This window comes from Mesocricetus auratus, unplaced genomic scaffold (assembly GCF_017639785.1).
Source record: "Mesocricetus auratus isolate SY011 unplaced genomic scaffold, BCM_Maur_2.0 Super-Scaffold_100006, whole genome shotgun sequence".
NCBI lineage: Eukaryota > Metazoa > Chordata > Mammalia > Rodentia > Cricetidae > Mesocricetus > Mesocricetus auratus.
In genome coordinates, this window is record NW_024429190.1 from 32,493,838 (window position 1) to 32,514,892 (window position 21,055).

Here is a 21,055-nt window from a genome sequence, read left to right on the forward strand (position 1 = left end):
AAATGTTATGGGCTGTGGCCTGAAATCATCAGGGTGTCCAACCTGTGGTCTTTAGGCTACAGGGGCTGTGGATAATGATGAATGTGTCCCAACACAAAATTGTTAACATGCTCAGAACATTGTTTTGCAAATGTGATTGCAAACTTTTCCATTGTGAACCGAGTAGATGACAACATTGTATCACCATGTCAAAAGGTTGAACGAGCCTGAAGGTACTTTTTTTTTTTTTAAAGTAAATTGCCTTTGTAAAATGAGTATGTCTTTTTTTTTTAGAGCATATAACCTAGTAATAACTGTTTTGGTGAACCACTTTGGCAATACTCCTTGATAAAATATGTGTGTAGAGATCTTCAACAGAATTCATTTGATACATACTGTTTCAATAGGTTTTATTCAGGCTAGTATAAACAGCCTTGCCGTGGTGGCACACACCTTTAATCCCAGCAGATGCAGGCAGATCTCTCTGTGAGTTCAAGGCCAGCCTGGTCTACAGAGTGAGTTCCAGGACAAGCTCCAAAGCTACACTTGGAAACTCTGTCTTGAGAAAAAAAAAGAAATTATTTCAAGGTTTTTTTTTTTTTTTTTTTTTTTTTTGAGAATGGTGGCTGGAGCCCTGCCTGGTGGTACAGGCCTGTAATCCCAGCTATTTGGAATGCTGAGACAGGAGGATCATTGACTTGAGTGAGTTTGAGGATATCCTTAGCAATGTAGTGAGAACTTTTCTCAAAATAAAAAGTAAAACAGGCTGAATTTAAAGGACATTTCCAAAAATAAAGCTACTATTAATATTCATGTTGAAAGAGAGAGGACTAGGGATATACCTTAGTGGAAGAATGTGTGGGAGAACCTAGGTTCAGTTCCCAATACAGCAAGAAACAAAACACATAAAAGAGTAGGGGAAAGAAGGCTGGTCTAGCCCCTCCCCAGGCAAAGTGGCTTGTAGGAGTGTAAGGTGAAACTCACGCTCTGCTTTGAAGCTCTGAAACTGTGTGTGTTAGGAAGTTAATGGCTTACATAAAGGAACTACATGAGATAATGGAACTGCAGTTAGAGGACAGAGGTTCCTAGCATCTGCTCATCTTGCTTCTTAGCATGGCATGGACTAAAGAAAACAAAAAGACTTCAAGCAAATGAAGCCACTTTCTATCTTGTAGGCTTCTGAATAGAGGTGGGAAGGCAATGTATCTCTTGTTAATGAAGGTATAATCTCCTGGGACCTGTTAGAAATTTTCTTGTTGAAAGGTTCCGGTCTAGAGACTTTGTTGTGTAAGTTAATAAATAGAATATGTGGGAAGATGGTAGACAGGTCAAGTAGTTTGAACACTTGACAATAAGCTTAAGTAATAGGCATAACTATATGCAAGAATCTCTTTAGTTTTTAAAATATTACCTGAAGCAATAGGTAAACCCATAGAAGTCTCACCAAACATGGCTGTTTAAACGGGCTGAAAAAAGACAACAGTAGAAATGTTAATGTGAGCAGGAAAAAGCCCAGGAAGCCTCAATCCTGCACAAAGAACTACAGGCAACTAAGAAATGTGAGAACAGGAGACTTGGTCTTCCCCAGGGAAGAACACACAGTTGTTTATCCATTACCAATGCTCAGCCCTGGAAACACACATACAAGTCACATTATACAGACTGACAGGCTGTATTCATGTATTTAGGAATATGTTTCTGTGTAACAGTTAAAAAAAAGAGGAGATGAATTTGGAAGAGAGCAAGAAGGGTGTGTGGATTGGTTTGGAGGGAGGAAAGGGAAGGGGAAATGATGTAATTGTATTAAAATCTTTTTAAAAAAGCTGCTAAGCTAAAAAAAGTTTTAATTACATTTACTTATGATATGTGTAGCACATGTGTTGAGACAGAGGACAGCTTGTAGGAGTCAGTTTGTTCTTCCACCCTGTGGGGCGCTGGCACTAATTTCAGGTAGTCAGGCCAGGGACAAGGCTTTCCACCTGCTGAGCCATCTTGCTGGCCCTCAAAACAGGATTTTTAGGCAATAAGAATGTGTTTGAAATAGTAAAATTGCACAATAAGTGAAATGCCTGAATATTTTTCTGAAATGGCATGGTAATTTATCCTGGTTATTTTTTTGCTCTTTTAGTTTTGGCCTTTGCTCTTGCCGATACCAAGAAAATTATTTTGTGTGATGTAGAAAAGCCTGAGAGCTTGCACTCTTTCTCTGTGGAGGCTCCGGTTTCTTGTATGCATTGGATGGAAGTGACTGTGGAAAGCAGGTAACATACCACAGGTGGGGTGGGGCATGACAACATGACAACTTGGGAAGTTTTCAGAGCTTGTTTTCATGTTATTTTGGAGACATGTTCTAACTATTGGACTAGGCCCCCCTCAAACTTGAGATCCTCCTGCCTCTCATTCTCCCCAGTGTTAGGAGATTGTGGACATGTTTCAGGCAGTGTCAGCTGAAATTTTCATTGTTTAGAATGGAAATGACTGTCAATGCTGTGAGTGTGTATACATTACAGGTTTTAGGTTAAATTATCTAGACAGATGGTTGGTTTTTTCTATTATACTTTTATTTATTTGTGTGTGTGCCTTTTGTTTTGTGAGGAGCTTTGTCCTGTGTTAATGGATATGCTTAGGGCATGCCAGTGCAGGGTGGAGCGGACAGCCTGATAGGGTCCTTCTGTGTCCTTGGCCTGCGTCTTCCCGTCCCCTAGAATAGTTTCTCCTTAGTCTGTGGAGACAAGGGAGTGCCTGGGTTGTAGTGAAGAAGGGCCAAGGTGTCAGTGACACTGGTTCATGTTGGGACACAAGGGTTTTTGAAACTGAGTTCCTTCTTTCCTAATTGTTTTTTCTTTCTGATTTTCACTAAATTACTATCAAATGAAGTTATAAATCCTGAACGTTGGCAGTTTTCTTAAGTGGAACATAAAAGAAACAGGTGACAAGGATTTAGCCTGAGGTTTGAAATTCATTATATAAGCCAAAGTAACTAACCCATTTTCAAGTGCTCAAGGAGTACAGATAGTGATGTGAGTTTCCGGAAGGCAAGAGAAACAAACCGTGTTATGTGATTTGTCCCAGCCCAGATACCTGCTACGTAATCCCTGCATCTCTAAAGGGATTCTAGCACTGTGTGTTCCAAGGTGAAAACATGATTTCCAGGTCACTGTTTTTTCACTTTGTCAGCCATTTATTTCCAATTGTATTTAGATGTAGAATTGAAAAATATGATGAAGATATTCCTGAGCCATACATGCTGGTACATACCTATAATCTCAGCTGTAAGAATATTGCAGGAAACTGAAATGACTCAGCAGATAAGAACATTTTCTGCTCTTACAAAGGACCTGGGTTTGGTTTCCAGCTCCACATCCACTCAAAACCATCCAGAACTCCAGTTCCATCGATCTGCTGCCCTCTTCTGACCCCCTCAGGCACAGACACACGTGGGTGCATACATTCATGCAGGCAGAACACACATACACAAATAAATCTAAAAAGAATGAAAAAATGTAGACTATTCAGAATTAATGGCATAGTTTTATATACCCACTGGATGGCCACATCCCCAAGTCTACATAAGCCATAAAACCAGTCATTAAACGATACAATAATCTCAGTTGCTTTAAATTATTCTTAGTACTTTGTTTACTGTGGTTTCTTAGATGAGATTTGGAAATCATAAATTGAAGTCTGTCTAAATACTGAACACATACAAATATATTTCATATGGTGATAAAAATCATTTCTTGATATTCCTCTATATGTACAGTGTGTAGGCCAGTTTGTCAGTTTGTTTTGAAAACAAAACAAAAACCCAAATTCCCCCCAAATTCTCATATGGGGTTGCTAACAGTGTTTGTTTTATATGTATCTCTGTGATAAAGTTATAAAACTAAGAACCCTTTTTTTTAATTGAATTTTTAATGGAAAGAGAAGTAGAACCTTTGCCGATGTGTGATGCTTGACTCCCCCTCTCTTTTAGTGTCTTAACATCATTTTATAATGCTGAGGATGAATCCAACCTTCTCTTGCCTAAGCTGCCCACACTGCCAAAAAAGTATGTATCAGTTTTATTTCTTTGAAATGAAATGTGCCATTTCTCTTCTGCTTTTAACATGGTACCAGTTTCCTATGCATTTCTCACAAGTGTACCTTACCTCTATTTTCTTCTAGTTACAGCAACACCTCAAAAATATTTAGGTAAGTATACCTTTCTTATTTTCAAACAAGGTGGTCTTTTACTATTTGAAAGATAATATTGAAGGATGACTCAATTTATGTTTTTGTTTTAGTGAAGAAAATTCTGATGAAATTATTAAGCTCTTGGGAGATGTCAGGTAAATCATACAGATATCTGATTTGATTTCTTGAAGTTGATGTTTTGTATCTGGGGCAGTTTTCAGAACTTGAATAACTGATTCTTCATCGTGTTACTTCTCTATTGACATTAAAATCACTGAACAGCATACAGATAGCAGTGTCTATTTTATGGCCATTGATTTTTTTTCTAAAGTTTACTAATGTTATAGTGTATCTTAAGAGGATAAAAGTACTAGGGTTTCTAGATTTAATTTGAATTTTTCAAGTTTTAAAACCTATTTAATGTATTTTTTAAAATCACCTCCGTAATAGAATTGATGGCACTCTGTTAGCTGGCAGAAGGATCATTTCATTACTAATTGTGTATAAATACAGTTGGTGCCATGCCATTTTTTAAAGACTATTAGGAATATGTTGTTCTTTTTTAAAAAAAACAAAAACAAAAAACAAAATACAAGTAACTGGCCTTGGTAGTAGTGGGCTTGCTGTGGTCCCAGCAGTGGGTAGTGCAGCTGTAAGCGTAGATTAGCAGTTTCTGTCTTGGTTTAAGAAGACAGCCAGCTCTGCTGTTGGTCGGGCCTCAGCATATTGCATTGTTCTCAACTAGGCTGAACATCCTTGTCCTTGGAGGAAGCTCTGGATTTATTGAGCTTTATGCTTATGGGATGTTCAAAATTGCCCGAGTAACAGGGGTAAGTTCTTCAAGTTTTTCTGCTTCTCTTAGAACATAGCAGCTGATTACTTAAAGAACAAGGAGAGAGCAGGTTGAGTTTGTTTTGTTGGTGGTGTTTTCAGCTTGAGTTGATGTTGAATTGTTCAGAGGTTAGTTTTAAGTAAGATAGAATTTAATGTTCTTGTGTTTGTAGCAGTCAGGAGTTACTAGTGAGACTAGTGAAGCTTTTTCTTTTACATAATGATTGGTCCACTTGATTATGATTGGTTGGTTTTTAAGCCTGCAATGGACAAAAGTTAAAGAGGGAGGTTGATACGTGAAAGCAGCCCTAAGCTCAGTACCAAGTCTGTCCATGTTGTGAAGTCTTCATTTTCTCCATAGTTCTTTCTTCTTACTCATAAAGGGAGAGAGTAGCTCAGATTCTATGGAACATGTTGGTTCTCCAATATTTGGTGTGGGTCCCCTCATAGGAGAAGGACAGACAGAAGGTGTTAGTGTGTCCTTGGACCACTCCATAGATATATCAGGAAACAGGGTTGTGCATTTCTACTTTTTTAAAGTTGTGTGAATTTTTGCTTCCATTGTTGTAAGCAGATGCAGCCTGTCAGTAATAGCAAATGTATCGGGCATGGCGATAACTGTTTTTGCAGATTGCTGGTACTTGTCTTGCTCTGTGTTTATCGAGCGATTTGAAGTCATTATCAGTGGTCACAGAGGTTTCCAGTGGTGGTGAAGCAGAAGTTTCATATTTTCAGGTGAGTATTAGAACCTTATAGCAGTAGCAGGTACATGGTTTATAGAGTTTTTGCCCCTAGTGCTAGGAGAGCATGGCCCTCTACCATTGAGCCATATCCCACCCCTTACAGGTTTTAATTACTCATTATCACTGGGGTCTAAAAATCAGTAAAACATAAAAGTCTGTTTAGGATGTTTTGATCTTGAATATTGAATGCTACTGTAGTGGATATTATCTTTTGCACACTGCAATTTAGTTAAAACTGTTTTGATAGTCTGTTATGGTCTTATTAATTGGTTACTTGGCCAGTTTAACTTTATACTGAATATTTTTTTAGGACTTTATCTTTCATAGTAATGAAAGCTTATATTTATTGGTCAGTTAATATGTGCTTCAAACACAGCAACATAATGGGTAGGTGCTACTGTTGTCCTCATCTGCAGATAAGACTGCAGGCACACAGAGGAATGTAGAGCTCTCTCAGTGTTGTTGCAGAACTGGAAAGTCACGCGAGGCTTTCCGCTTCCAGCTGTGTTCTCAACCAGCACATTGCTACATATGTCAAATGATCACTAAGGATGGGGGAAACTCTTTTAAAATGTGGCTTATGTTATAGACTAGGATACTGACTGGGCTTCTATATTTAGATTATAGCTTCGCATTGTTGAGAAGTCTTCCCAAGTATTTCTTCTGAGCTGTCCCAGTGTTTTAACCTAAGTATATCTGAATGCTCACAAGTAGGACCAAAAGAATTTAGGTGTAGTATTTGGCAGTCCTTCCTATAGTCTCTCTTCAGAACATTAAAGAGCCTGGGACTGTGGCTGTTTGCATTTGCTCTTTGTGAGGCTGAGAAACTGTTGATTAATAGGTTTATATCTGAGCTCTAATAAAATGATTTTTCCCCCTGAAAAGTTTGTGATAGATTTGTTTTTTGTTAATAGTTTTGAGATTGGATCTCATGTAGCCTAGACTTGCCTCCAACTCATTGTATATAGCTGAAGCTGACCCAGACTTCCTCCTCCTGCCTATACCTCCCAAATGCTGTAATCATAGATTTACCTTACCAAGCCCAGACACAATGGATTCACTTTTTTTATTTTGGTTTTTCGAGAGGGTTTCTCTGTGTTGTTTTGGATCCTGTCCTGGAACCTGCTCTGTAGACCAGGGTGGTCTCGAACTCACAGAGATCCGCCTGCTTCTGCCTCCCAAGTGCTGGGATTAAAGGCGTGCGCCACCAACGCCTGGCCAGACACAATGGATAATGACAACCTCACTGAAATATGACTCATACTACTGATATTCATATTTTAATCCATATCTTTTTGTTATTTTTACTTGCATTAAATTTTCACATTAATCTGTGGACATTTTAAATATTCTTATAATGGCAATATAGGTTATTGCATCTGTATCTACACGGAAGAGAGGGGTGACTCAGGCATGCCCCAGTTGGAAATCTTGAGGTGTAGTTACTTACTGGTTTCCAAAATATGTTGTGCTTACAGGGCATAACTCTGGTAAGAGGTTTTCCAGGATACAGGCCCGTCTCAAAGCTAAGAGCTTGTTTTTGAGCTGGGCGAGAATAATTGTCTTTGAAAGATGCAAATGCTCTTGTAACTCATTTATTGTTTTATTTTGTAGCTTGAAACCAATCTACTATATTCCTTCTTACCTGAAGTAACTCGGATGGCCAGAAAGTTTACTCACATTTCAGCTCTCTTACAGGTAGGCATCTGTAACCTGTTTTATGTTAGCATTTTACTTGAAGTTTCTAACTTTCCATAAAGAAAAAACATCAAAAGTAATGTTTTAAAACTACCTGCAATGAGAGTGCTATAGGCTGATCTTCTTATAATATTTGTTAAAGCAAAAGTAGAAATTTGATTGACCTGTCCAATCCTGTTAATTGCTTTCAAAAGAAAAGGGGAAAGTCCCATAAATCTTCTAAACTATTCATAATGAAAATGCAACTTAGAATTTTTTATAGAAAAATCATTGTGGAAAAGAGTTTTCATATGACTCAGCTTTTGTTCATAATAAATCCATCCTAAGTTAGCTCATAGTTTTGTAGGTGAGCAGTTTGGGCTAGTTTGATCCAGAAGGTTCTGTAGATCTGTGCCTGGTGTAGCTTACTTTAAAGAAGCTGGTCATGCAAACAGATGTGTGTCCTGAGGCTGGAATGGCTTTGTCTCTGTTCTGCATCTTCAGCCTCTAGCAACTGACCATGCTCATCACATGGTGATGGCCGCCAAAGTCTCCACACTGTGAGTCTAAGGGTGCAGAGACTTTTGAGACTTCGGGCTCTGCTGTGCTGTTTCTGATGTGTTCTGTTAGGAACAAGGCACAGGGCAGCCTAGACAGTGTCTGCAGATGGAGCACCTACAAAGAATTACTGGTCTTTTGTTTGCTTTACCGCAGTTCTTACTTTGATTGATGTTAAGGATTCTAGAGGTTGGTATTTTCTTAGGGGACCAGTCTGACAGTTGAGTAGCTGAACAAAGCAGCATGTGACAGTATGCATAACATATAAAAGGCACAAGGATACTTGTTTTCCCAGACACAAACTTGGGAAAGTGTTACTGTAAATTTGCAAGAACCACTGGATAATGGGCTGGAGAGATGGCTCAACCGTCAAAAGGCTAGGCTCATAACCAAAAATATAAGAATCACTGGTTAATTTAGTTTCTTAGTTATTACCAAAGCTTCGCCGTGTTCTTTTTTCCTATAGCTTTAATAAATTAGAAGAGTACTTGAAAGTAAATTCTGGATTTCCCTGGCATTTAGCCAAAGAAGAATGAAATTGTTTTTGATATTTTTCTTGTTAATAGTATATCAATTTGTCGCTGACGTGTATGTGTGAAGCATGGGAAGAAATACTGATGCAGATGGACTCACGTCTCACTAAGTTTGTGCAGGTAATGTACTAATAACTGACCTTTCCTGTGGTGAGAGTGAGTGCATTCATCTGTATTTGCTTTATGAGATATATGAGGATCAGAACCGGGCATGGTGGTTCACACTGTAATCCCAACATTCAAAAAAACAAGACAGAAAGTTTGCCATGAGTTCAAGGCTCTTAATCTAGTTAATCTTTATCAATAAAAAATTGGGAGTCAGATATCAGGGTAAAAAACTGAAAGATCAGAGAATCAGGGTTAGGATTATCCATTAGTGACTTCCTACCTCTTCCATTCCTCCACCCAAAAAGGACAAGATCCTGTCTTAACACTTCCTGTCCCTCTCTGCAGTCCTCCAAACCTCTATGGTCAGCTAGTGGCTAGCTCTGCCCTCTGACTCCAAGAAATCTTTATTTGTCAGAACACAATCAAAATATCACACACAGTAATATATCAAGAAAAGATGTTTAACTTGTAGTTTTAGTTCAGGGTTCTGTAGCATCATTTGTTCTCCAGATACTGAGGAGAGTTCGTGCCAGGTGGCTTAAAGGGTCAGTATTGGCTTTGGACACCCAAGACCAAGTTCTCAGAGGAACAGAGGATAAGGGACAGAGACAGGAAATAGAGGGAGAGGGGAGAAAAGGGGCAAGGGAGAGAGGGAAGGCTTGTTTGTCCTGGGAGGGGTAAAGGACTGCCTCTGGATAGAGTGGAGACAGACATGCATGTAGGAAAATGGTGGTTTGTGAGGGTAAAAGGGAAAACCCTGTTTTTAGGATGAGGTGTTTAATTTTAATTGACATGTTAATTAGGTGAGCCAAAGAGGACTTTTGGTTACAGACTAATATTTTGATAGCTGGAACTTGGTAGTCAGCCTCAGGAGGAAGAAGTGGCCAAACAAGGGAATGGACCTTGGTGGCTAGCTTTAAGAAGGTAATGTAACGATTTTTAGCAAGGCAGAGGGAACGGGGAGAAGGGCAAGGCTTGCCAGAGCCTTGTGCATGTGTAATGGGTCACACTAACACAGGAAGCCATGCAGTATGATTGGGTAGTCTCTTTCTAACAGTCACGCTTGGAAGAACTAACCAGGGTTCTCTGGCTATCACCTTCATTTCTTCCTAATGACTTAGCTACCTTCCATCCTTACCTACGTCTTAAAGAGTCCCCAACTTAAATGTCATCACACTGAGGACAAGCCTCCAGCTGATGAACTTTTGGAGTTCAAACCATGGCATACTCTCTTCCCTTTGAGACAGCTGGGTGGGGCAGGACTGTGAGATGGAGTAGGTGTGGTGGGGAGAAAGGGCAGGTGTTAGGGAACTGGCCATCTCCAGTCACTGACACCCAGATGATGAGTTTAATATCTAAGGAAAGGTTGAAGCAAAGGAATAAGATATGTTCCCATTATGCATAAAATATGTATCACCTATTTTTTTTTCATGTTGTCTAGGAAAAAACTACCACGACATCAGTGCAGGATGAGTTCATGCACTTATTGTTGTGGGGGAAAGCCAGGTGAGTGCATATCAGGTGCTCTTGATATGACTCTTTCTGCTACCTTCTTGTGACAGTAATTATTTCCTCTCAAAATAAAATACAAAATTCTGGTATAAGAACCCCCCCCAAAAGTATGAGTTTTTAGGATTTTCCATTAACTTTTTATATAAATGTGGTAAATTTGTTTGTATGTATATATATTGAATGTATAAATGTCTCAGAACCTTTGTGTAGCCAAGCTAATCTTTTCCTTCCTTCTACCTTGGGTAGATAACTGCCCAGGGTGATAATTAGTATAACCCCTTCTGGATGTTTGGAAGTGTATAGCTGATTTGTTTCTGAATTCTGATGTGTCATTTCTGTCTCTTTGTGAATAAAACAAAATCTTTACTTTGATGAGTGCTATTTCTTCATGTTTATTTTGTTTCAAAATCATGTTTGTACTTTGAAATTTAGGTTTTAAATGGTACATCCAGAGTTTGAATTGAGAAGTTACTAAAATACTTTCTTTTTTGTTCTAGTGCTGAACTTCAGACTCTCCTGATGAACCAGTTAACAGTGAAGGTGCTGTTAAAGTGTATATGTTTAAATGGCTGTTAGTGCATTCTTAATTTTTTTTTCTGTTTTGGAATGACATATAGTATTCTAGTTATATGCTAAATGTATTTTCTTCTCTTAATTAGGGCTTAAAAAAACTTGGCCAGTCTATAGAGTCATCATATTCCAGTATACAAAAATTGGTTATAAGTCACTTACAGAGGTATGGAAGTGATGTAGAATTTTTTGATATTGCATTTATAAATACAAGGCATTGATCATCTTTCTGCTTCCTTCTCTCCATTGTCTGACATTCTCTTTTCAAGCCTTTTCTACCTATTTGCAGTGGTGTTTTAGGGAACTTAGCATACCCAAGATTGAAGTCAGTAATAACAATTCTTTTTTTTTTTTTTTTTGGTGAAATAGTTTTCCAACATCTTTTAACCAAGCTGGACTTCATTTGGGCTTTTTTTTTTTTTTTACTCCCAAATAACTATGAAATAGGCCACATAGCTTCTAATATGTTATGCATGTTTTCATTTAATATCTTGGCAGTTTGTTCTTGTTATCTTCATTTCACCCAAGAGTTAGTTATGTGGCTGGCCAGTGTTCCTCAATATTAGGCCAAGGCTTGCTCCTGACTTTTCCAGGCCTCCTACTGTTTCTGTGTATAGCAACTTGAATGAAACAGTTTTTAAGTGGCTGCTGAGTGGTTTTTATTTTGACAGCTCTTATCGTGAGGTACCTAGACACACTCACAGTCCCCTGAGGTCTCTTTCAGACCACACTGTCTGTTGACGTCACTTTCCCTAGTGAGTCTAATGTTGTAACTTAAAAACTTGCACTACATTTGCTTTGCTCTTAGAAGCGAGGCCTTCCTTTTCAAGGCCTTGAGCATGCCTGCCTCTCTGCTCTACCCATACTAGGAGTCTTTTGGTTTACTACCCAAGGCTTTTTCTCCCTCCTCTTTTTAAAATAAGTATCTTCCCTCTGATTTGTTTATTCATTTATTTATAAGGTGCTGGGAATAGAACCCAGGGTCTTAAGCATGTTTGGTAAACACTGCTATTGAATTACATCCCCAGCTCCACTTAGGGTTTTTATATACCCTCCTTTCTTTTTAGAACACTCCCATCTTCCCTTTACTTGAGCTCTTTAGCTCTTAGCTCCATTTGTTCTTCAGAAAAGCCTTCAGCAGTCTCTGGAGTAGATCAGGGTCTTCTGTTTCAGCTGTGCATTTCCCTCGAGCCCCTTAGGGTACTTAAGATGTGCTATGTGACTGTGGTCATCTCACCTATTACACTAGATTCTGTGAGGGTCTTACCATTGTTCCCACGGTGTCCCCAGTATCTAATGTCTGACGTGAGCCTGGTGTCACACGCCTTTGTCCCAGTACTCAGGAGGTAGAAGCAGGTAAATTTCTGTGAGTTGGAGACCAGCCTAGTTTGCATAGTTCCAGGCCAGTCAGGGCTACAGAGTTAGAGCCTGTCCTTCAAACAAGAGTCTGTTGTTGAACAAATGTCCATATCGTAAAGTGCCAGGATTAGGACTAGGTACAGATCAGTTGGTAGAGAGCTTGACCAGCATGGGACATAGTCTGATCATATTAGAGAATCTAATCTGGTGATTTTGCCTTTTAATCCCAGTTGTCATGATGGACAAATGATTCTTCTAGTTCCTAGAAATAGTTTGGGGAAATAATTGTTTCCTGTAGAAAGATTGTTACGATATGTTTGGTTTTATTTCTGAAATGAAGCAGTGCTCAGCAGGTGATTGCTGACCTTGATGATAGTAATGCTACTTATCTCTGTTCTTTGTTAGTGGGTCTGAGTCTTTACTGTATCATTTGAGTGAACTTAAAGGAATGGCTTCTTGGAAACAAAAATATGAACCTCTAGGACTGGATGCTACAGGCATTGAAGGTACCGACTGAATTTCTCAGTAGACTACATTAGGTACAGTTCACTTACTCAATAAGTGACATTTGTTTGTTTTTCTTTAGATGCTATTACTGCTGTGGGCTCTTTCATCCTCAAGGCAAACGAACTTCTCCAGTAAGTAATGGGTTACTAAGGAGCATGGATGTGAGAATATTTGCTTATTATTTAAATAAGAACCTACCAAGTTGACCTGATTCTCCTAAGATAATTTATAATCAGAATTATGCCAGTAGCACAGAGATCATTTAACGAAAAATTTTATTTCTCCTTCCCTTGATTCTCATCCCAAGTCATGTGGAAGGTACTTTTCCTACCTGTATACAAAATTGATGATTTTGGTGGGACTTAGGATCTGAAGGTGAAATAATTTTTCCTAGAATTTTCACAGCATTCCTCCATTGCTTTTAGGGTTTTTATTGCTGGTAGGCAGCAGTCTCTTGCTTCTCACGGCTTTGAAGGATATTTTTTGTTTCATTGTACAGATAGTAGTCTCAGTCCCTCGCATCTTGAGACTTCCCAGTAGCATTTCTACATGTGGGTTTTTCTGTTTGTGGTGCTGGTATGAAAGAACTATCAAAACGTTAATCCTGCTAACTTATTCTAGTGATTTTTTTTCTCCCCTTAACTGAAGTTGTCTTCTAGAAATCTGTTAAGACAGATAATCAACTTAATAGTTTTTTTTTCTGCCATTCATCCAAATGTCGTTTATTGAGCATTTAACTATATTTTTGTTTTACCTTTTTTTTGGGGGGGGGTCTTATTATATAACCTAGATTGATCTTGAACAACCTATGTATCCCAGGCTAGCCTTGAGCTTATGATGCTCCTGCCTCTGCCTCCTGAGTACCATGTATGGCACCCGCGCCGGGGAGGAGGAGCCATATATACAGGTTTACAGCACAGTGGAAAAACCCCAAATGGAAGAGAGCATGTTTTCCTCCTTCTGGATGTTGATGTCAGAGGGTCAAGGCCAGGGCAGGAAAACAAGATGGACTTGTTGACTGACCAGTGACTCACAGAGACCCCATTGGTGCTGGGGCCCAACACCATGAATGTGGATGGATGTATCCTTCCACTCAGAAGTCTTAGCTGTGTTTTAAAGAAGTTCTTGAAACGGTATAAAGTATTGATGAAAACTGATAAAAGTCTCTGTCCTGTTTTGATTATAAAAGCTTGGATTATAGTGAGGCCTAGATTATAATGTGGTAAGACAGATAATAAACCAACAGATAATTGAAATGAATGTAGGTCAGTAGTTTCATATAAACCAGGCAAAGAGTGTAAGATGTAGTTATGAAAAGATGAAGTTAAGGGGAGGCAGGAAGGAAGAGGGAGTCCTGTTGATGTTTGGAGCTTCTTTGGCATGGTAAGGAACTTCAAGGTGCAGTGTAGCTGAAGTGAATTGAACAAGTTCAAGACGTGGAATGAATGAATGGAGAGGACAAGGGAGAGGGGGACTGTGTATGTATAACCCACGGGCAGTGTAGAAGACAGACCTTTTTCTCTGGGTGTTTGAGAGGCCCTTGGGGAGTTGGGAGCCACAGGGTAATACTTGATTTTATAAAGATCCTTTGCTACATAGTGTTGAAAATAGATTGTAGTTAGACAGGGGCAGACACAAACTGGTATGACTAATTTATTGCCCTTAATTATTTTCTTACATTTTTTGTATCCTATCTGTCTTCATAGATACTTGAGTGTATTGTATATATTTTGTGCCTTTTTCTTAGAAGACATTTGCATATATTTTCTAAGAATATATTTTCCTGCACACTGGAATACATTTACCAGGGTTTCAGCATTGATACAGGACTTTAGTTCAGTTTGGGTTTGCAGTATCCGAAGACCGCCTCGTGTATCAGGTGTGGTTGAGGATCAGATGTCTCAGTGGCCGTGTTTCTAAGCCCGAGCCACTTCTCATTCCTCTCATGGTTTCTCTTGGTCTCTGCTGGCCTCCAGCTCTATGCCCCATTTGCACTTAACCCTTGCTGCTGAGCTCTGCACTCACCGGTCCTCGGTATTCTAAATTTGTTTTCATGTCTTCTTTTTATGTTTGCGAGTTTATAACCCTTATTGCCCTCATCAACCACTGTCCCTTTAATGTGGCATAAGAAGATTGAGGCTATAGACACTAATACTAAGAAAACAAATGAGGAAATAACATTGCGCTTTTCTTTTTTCTTTTTTTTTTTCATTTGAAGTATTTTGTGATTCACCACATTAGCTGAGAACACATATAAAATATTAAGCTTTCTACAATGGCTTTTCAATATAAATATAAAATATAAAATATAAATTGAAGATAGGTAAACTACTTGTTTCTTTCAAGTAAGTAAATTGTAGCATTATTATAATAGCTTACAAATGGAAAAACCAAGGCAATGAACATTTTGATATTAGGCTGATTGCCTGGGGCAAAATTTAGCTGTTGGAAAAGACACAAAGAAACTTTGTGTTTTCATTGTTGCTGCAAAAGTTTTTTGTTACATTGCTTCATACCCTGTGAGAGATGTTATAGTCTTCTGTCAAGTGTCTTTATACAGAAAGTAAGATATTGGCTTAGTTTAATTCCTGTTGTGATAGAATACCCTCCCAAGAAGCAGCTTAGGGGAGAAAGGGCTTATGTTACAGAGAAGTCAAGGAAGCAGAAACTTAAAACAGCTAGTTACTTCACATCAACAATCAGGAGCAGAGAGAAATGAATGCATGAGTGCTTTCTATTCATTTTCCACTCCTAGATAGCCCCAGACTAAGGCCCAGGGAATGGTGCTGCCTATACTGGTGCCCACATCAGTTAACACAATCAAGGCGATCCCTCACAGACAAGCCCGCAGGCCAACCTGATCTAAATGCTCCCTTTTGGAGACTCTTCCTAGTGGTTGTGCGTTGTGTCTTGTTGATTATTAGCACAAACCATCACAGATACTATTTCACTTCAGAGCTGATAAGCAGCACAGTATTGGGTGAGGGTTTGAAAGATGGGAATGAACAGTCCCAGTGTTACATGCTTAGGGTAATTACCTCATAGATGTAATCTTGAGCTCAGAAGTGGTTTCTTTAAGATAAAGATTTACAGTACTAAATTTGGTGATAATATGTATGTAATGCCTAGGGAAATTCAATTTTTGAGAGATCTCATTTATTGTCAGAATCAAAAATGAGCTTAGCATGTCTGTTGATGTTAGAGGTGGTGACATCATATAAATTTATAATGATGAGTACCTTGGAATTAATGTTTTTCTTTTTGCTGACCAGTAAATACGGTTTTCAACTGAAAATAATGTTAAAAACATTTCTTCCTGATTTGTTTCCAAATACTGAGCAAGACTGTTGTATAGCTTGTAGCACAGCAGTTAGAAACAGTTATATTGAAATTACTTGCTTTATTTTTTAAAAGAACCGCTTTGCCTTTTAAAAGAAATTTTGTATGGATAAGTTTAATTTGTAAAATGTTCCAGGTGCTTAAATGTCATCCAGACAGGATAAAATACAACAGTAAGGTGTATTGTATTTCATGACAGTTGAACAATGATATGTGACTGCACATGATAAACTTTTTCTGATTTATTTTTTACCTTTTTAGAGTTATAGATAGTAGTATGAAAAACTTCAAGGCGTTCTTTCGGTGGCTCTATGTAGGTGAGTTGAGTGCAAATCAGCTTTAAGTTCTTTATAGTTGGATTTTTCAGGAGAAATATGTTTTCCTTAGTGAAATAGAGATTTAGTCCAGAAAGCACACTTAGCCTTTGAAATATATCTGTAATTAAAATTGTGTTTCTGGTGGCCTTTACAGATAATTTAAAACCCTTTTTCTTTCCAGCAATGCTGAGAATGACAGAAGACCATGTGCTTCCTGAGCTGAACAAGGTAGTGTATAGGGGCTTGGGCAGCCCTGCGTGTCCCCATCAGCATATTCAAGAAAAGAGTTAGTACTGAGAATATGCAGGCTATCCCCTAAATAATACGGTAAACAAGTATGTTTACACAGCATTTATAACAGGGTTTCCCTGTACAGCCTTGGCTGTTCCTGGGGCTCACTCTGTAGAACAGGATGGCCTTGAACTTAGAGATCCACGTGCCTCTGCCTCCTGAGTGCTGGGATTAAAAGTGTGCACCACTGCACCACTGCCCAGCTTTTTTGTTTGTTTGTTTGTTTTGTTTGGGTTTGGTTTGGTTTTTCGAGAAAGGGGTTCTCTGTATTGTTCTGGAGCATTATTAACTTTTTGATGTCTGTGTTTCGTAAAGTTCTGTGACTTGTGACAAAGCATCCCTATAGTCCCTACTTTAATTTCCTTAGTCTTAAAAGCTTGCTTATTTTCCTTGAAAAGGCTATAGCACCTAAGTCAAAGCTTGGTAAACAATAGTTTCTAGTTGTCCTGGGAGATGTATGGAATAGAAATAATAAGCCTGTGTGAGGCCTGCGTGCTCTCCCACTCTGAATGTGTGTTCCGTAGGAGTCTTATTAGGGCACTTTCTTGGTCTTGATTTGTTTTGTCTCATTTTGTTATAGATGACTCAGAAAGATATAACATTTGTTGCTGAATTTCTCACTGAACATTTCAATGAGGTAAGAAATGTTTATTTCTGTAGTTTTTGAGAATTATTTCACTAACTCTCAGCAGTGGGTTGCATTTAATCTAATTTTGTTGAGGACCTTAGCTATTTCTTTTCAAAATACTATTGAAAAGTGGCTGTACTTACTTAGCAAACTTAGTCTGCTTCTCTTAGTGTATGTCTCACAATCTTTAAAAGAGTAGCTACAGCAATAGCTTTCTTGTAAGATACATATTTTTGTTTAAATTTAAGATTGCTTTCTTTTTATTTTAAACTAACTTTAGAATTAACCTGTGTTTATCCTCCAGGCTCCAGACCTTTATAATCGGAAAGGAAAATACTTCAATGTTGAAAGAGTTGGTCAGGTATGGATATTGAATTAAATTTGTTTGATTTTAAGAACTAACTTTTAGACCGAATACTGTTAATTTCAGAGTGAGTGGGAATGCATAGGAAGGGCTGGAGGGAGAGGACTTAGGATGGTTCAGAAGGAGAAAAAGGAAGGGGTGAAATGATATTATATTTTAATTAGAATAAAATTTAAAAACTGAGTGTTAATTTGTATTATCCAAAGTTTATGGTAATTTACTATCAACTATATTGCAGGTCTGCCTTTTTAGTAAAATGACCAACGATAAATGTTACTAAAATATTTGACCCAGAGCCCTTTTATATTCTGAACAGTTGCTGAGCACCCCAAGTCCTTTTAAGTCAAGTATTTACTGTAACGTGTGGGTGTTATTGTTAGTGTAAAAAGTATTCATTCATTAGTTAATGTCATTAATGTCTTAGAGGAAATTTACAGCCTGGCATTGCTTTATGTGTTAGCAAGTCTCATCACTGCCCAGCCAGTAGAAGACAGTTTAGGTCCCTGTTCACTTTTGTGTCTAGTCTTTGCTCTGATGTGCTGATTTGGTTAATGCAGTTCAAGGATGTCTGGACGCATACTTACTTGTTCTTGGGAGGGACAACAGTGTGACAGTTTTGTATCTTTTGATACAGTAATGCCAACCCCAACAACTGTTAGTGTGGAGTTTGAGATTCTGTCAGTGAACTGTCCATTGCTTAATCATGGAGTCTTTTCATCTTCCTTAATGGGGAATAATCTTTTATCCATGTGTGGCTTTATAAAACCATGTCTTGGTGTTTTTGCAAAATTGGTTCTATGAAGCCGTAGATCTCTGAAGTGCTGACATCTTACAATCAGCAAGTCTCCAGAAATTCCATTTCAGTGGTCACAAGTCTAGTCAGAGAACTGTTTAATACTGAACCTGGCAGACATAGCAATGGCAGGTGCAATTTCTTGACTTTTAATTCTTGCTTAGAAGTTTACTTCTTTCTTGAGACAAAAGCTCATCAAGAACCCTTATCTTGCCTTGAACCTACAGTCTTCCTGCTTGGATTATATGTCTGTGACACCACTCCCAACTGGGAGTTTAATGTCATATTGGTTTATTGCTTGTTTGACTCAGAGGGACAGGCTCACTTTATTTTTCCATAAGCTATCTTCCTAATACCCAAGATGAATAGTTTTTCCTCCAGCCACTTTTTTTTTTTAAGAAGACCCAAGACTTGGGACCTTTTTTTTTTTTTTTTGTAATTTATTTAACTTTTATTTTATGTGCATTGGGGTGAAGGTATCAGATCCCCTGGAACTAGAGTTACAGACAGTTGTAAGCTGCCATGTGGGTGCTGGGAATTGAACCTGGGTCAGTGCTCTTAGCTGCTGAGCCATTTCTCCAGCCCCTGCAATTTCATATCTTAGAAAATGCCTTGTCTAACATAAAACAGTTCCATAAGTGCCTCTCCGTAGGGTAGCTTTATGTTCAGCAAAAGTGTCATGTGCCTTCTTCCCAGTCTGTCACACAGAATATTAAAGATCTGTACTCAGAGGTTGAGATTTACAACAACAAATGTGTGGGCTGGGGACTGCAGTGAGTACCTGTCTGATCTCAGCAACTACCTTGATTCTTGGTGTAGACACCACCAGTACAAATGCAAGACGATGAAAAGGGCACGTGATCTTGGGGTTGTTACCAGGCTGCTGTCGATCTGTTGAATCCCTGGAAGTGTTTGAGAACTCCCAGGAGGTCTGTGGCCACATTATAGAGTACACCAGTAGCTGGCACCTAATTTATAACTACTGAAAATGGACTTGTGGAAATGAAGCACAAACTTAAACTCAGTTTGTGATCTCTACACCAACTTCATTCTGTCCTTTCTAACTATTTACAATTTGTTTGCTTGCATTTAGCAGACTTTTGTCCTCCTACTTTTTTTTTTTCAAGACAAGGTATCTCTGTATAGCTCTGTCTGTCCTGAAACTCACTCAGTAGGCCAGGCTGGCCTTGAACGCACAGAGATTCTCTGCCTCTGCCTCTGCCTCTGCCTCTCTGCCTCTCTGCCTCTCTGCCTCTCTGCCTCTCTGCCTCTCTGCCTCTCTGCCTCTCTGCCTCTCTGCCTCTGCCTCTGCCTGCCTCTGCCTCTGCCTCTGCCTCTTGAGTGCTGGGATTAAAGGTGTGCACCTCCACCAATTGGCTTCCCCTCACTTTTTAAACAATGAACTTGCAGAGAATGTGGCAGAAAAGCACAACAATGTACTACATAGAAAACAAGCGATTTGGGAAGTTTCGTTCTTTACTGAATTTCAATGGTCAACTCTTACTTATAGTACTTGAAAGATGAAGACGACGACCTTGTGTCACCCCCTAACACAGAAGGAAACCAGTGGTACGACTTCCTCCAAAACAGCAGCCACCTGAAAGGTACCTCACGAGCTTGCTGAGTCCTTAGTGTGTCAGTTGGTAGTAGAGTGCAGACCTACTAAATATTCTGACTTCTTTGGGATGGTTGTTTATGTCTGTTGTCTTTGATTGGAGAGACAGCAAATAACAAATAGGATGTGATACTCTCATGATGGATAGAAAACACTGTGTGACGCCAAGTGAGATAGATGTATTTTCTTTTCATGACACCAGCCAGTCACATTTCCACTTGTGGGTTCTGATGTTCATTTCAGTATGACATTTTAAACCTCAAGTGAGTGTCAAAGTCTGGAGTAGTGAGAGTTTAATATCTCCACCAGACTTTCCAAAAAGGTCAGGCCCTAGGCTGCCTGTGCCTCTGCCTGGCAGGCTGCAGGTAGTTTCTCTACCTTCCTCTCTTCAGCTTGGAAAAACTCAGGTTTCCTAACTTACTTACTAAAAAAAGTACAGCTTAGGAGCAGTCAAGCAGAAGGTGTATGGAGTAGTTGTGGAGAAGTCAGAGACTCTAGGTCCTCCCAGCACTCTTGTTCACCAGCCTGGAGTTTCTGTAAGCCCCCCAGCATATGGATTTCCTTGATAGAGATGTTATGCCATTGGTGATTGAACTCAACCTCCGACCCATTTCACCTCCCTCAGGGTGGCAGTTAGAGTTGAAAGTGCAGCTTCTGATCAGTGTGCCCTATTCTGAGGCAGTCAAGGAGCCTTCCATAGTGATCTCAGGATAGTAGAAGCCTTTGGGGGAACTTTCTAGGGTTGGAGACAATGATCATATGCCTTTCTCTCATACCATACAGACTAATGTTTAAAATGCATTTTACCAGCGTAACCAGGGTGTAAGGTACCTGCAGAGTTGTTGAAGAACAGGCCTTCAGAGTCAGGCTCTATTCATGGTTCTAGGAAGTCATTTTTATTCCAGGCAATTGTCTGAGTCTGCTAACTCTGTTTTTTTTTAATCTGTAAATTAGAAAATGTGATGCTTACTTACTTTATGCTGTATTGTAAGCAACATTAACAACAGAAAAAGAATCTCACAGGGGCTGAGGATATAGTTCAGCAGTTAAGAACTGCTTTCCTCTAGCAGAGGACCTCAGTTTGGCTCCCAGAACCCACAACAAGGGGCTCACAACTGCCTGTAACTCCAGCTCTAGGTGAATCTGATGATGCAA

The 21,055-nt window shown here is 39.0% G+C and overlaps 1 protein-coding gene across 3 annotated transcripts in view; it reads left to right on the top strand.

Annotated features, from left to right (window-relative positions):
* The window catches only part of Anapc4 (anaphase promoting complex subunit 4), a 30,207-nt gene that overhangs the window by 3,139 nt on the left and 6,013 nt on the right, over positions 1-21,055 (top strand). For all 3 annotated transcript variants that reach the window (XM_013112515.3, XM_013112516.3, XM_005068771.4), the window contains exons 3-20: positions 2,108-2,240; positions 3,956-4,030; positions 4,147-4,173; positions 4,266-4,310; positions 4,901-4,985; positions 5,617-5,721; positions 7,344-7,427; positions 8,531-8,617; positions 10,047-10,111; positions 10,615-10,657; positions 10,777-10,853; positions 12,452-12,552; positions 12,633-12,684; positions 16,154-16,209; positions 16,391-16,437; positions 17,081-17,137; positions 17,433-17,489; positions 19,796-19,889. In XM_013112515.3, coding sequence (XP_012967969.1) covers positions 2,108-2,240; positions 3,956-4,030; positions 4,147-4,173; positions 4,266-4,310; positions 4,901-4,985; positions 5,617-5,721; positions 7,344-7,427; positions 8,531-8,617; positions 10,047-10,111; positions 10,615-10,657; positions 10,777-10,853; positions 12,452-12,552; positions 12,633-12,684; positions 16,154-16,209; positions 16,391-16,437; positions 17,081-17,137; positions 17,433-17,489; positions 19,796-19,889 — 1,290 coding nt within the window. The remainder of the gene's footprint in view (positions 1-2,107; positions 2,241-3,955; positions 4,031-4,146; positions 4,174-4,265; positions 4,311-4,900; positions 4,986-5,616; positions 5,722-7,343; positions 7,428-8,530; positions 8,618-10,046; positions 10,112-10,614; positions 10,658-10,776; positions 10,854-12,451; positions 12,553-12,632; positions 12,685-16,153; positions 16,210-16,390; positions 16,438-17,080; positions 17,138-17,432; positions 17,490-19,795; positions 19,890-21,055) is intronic.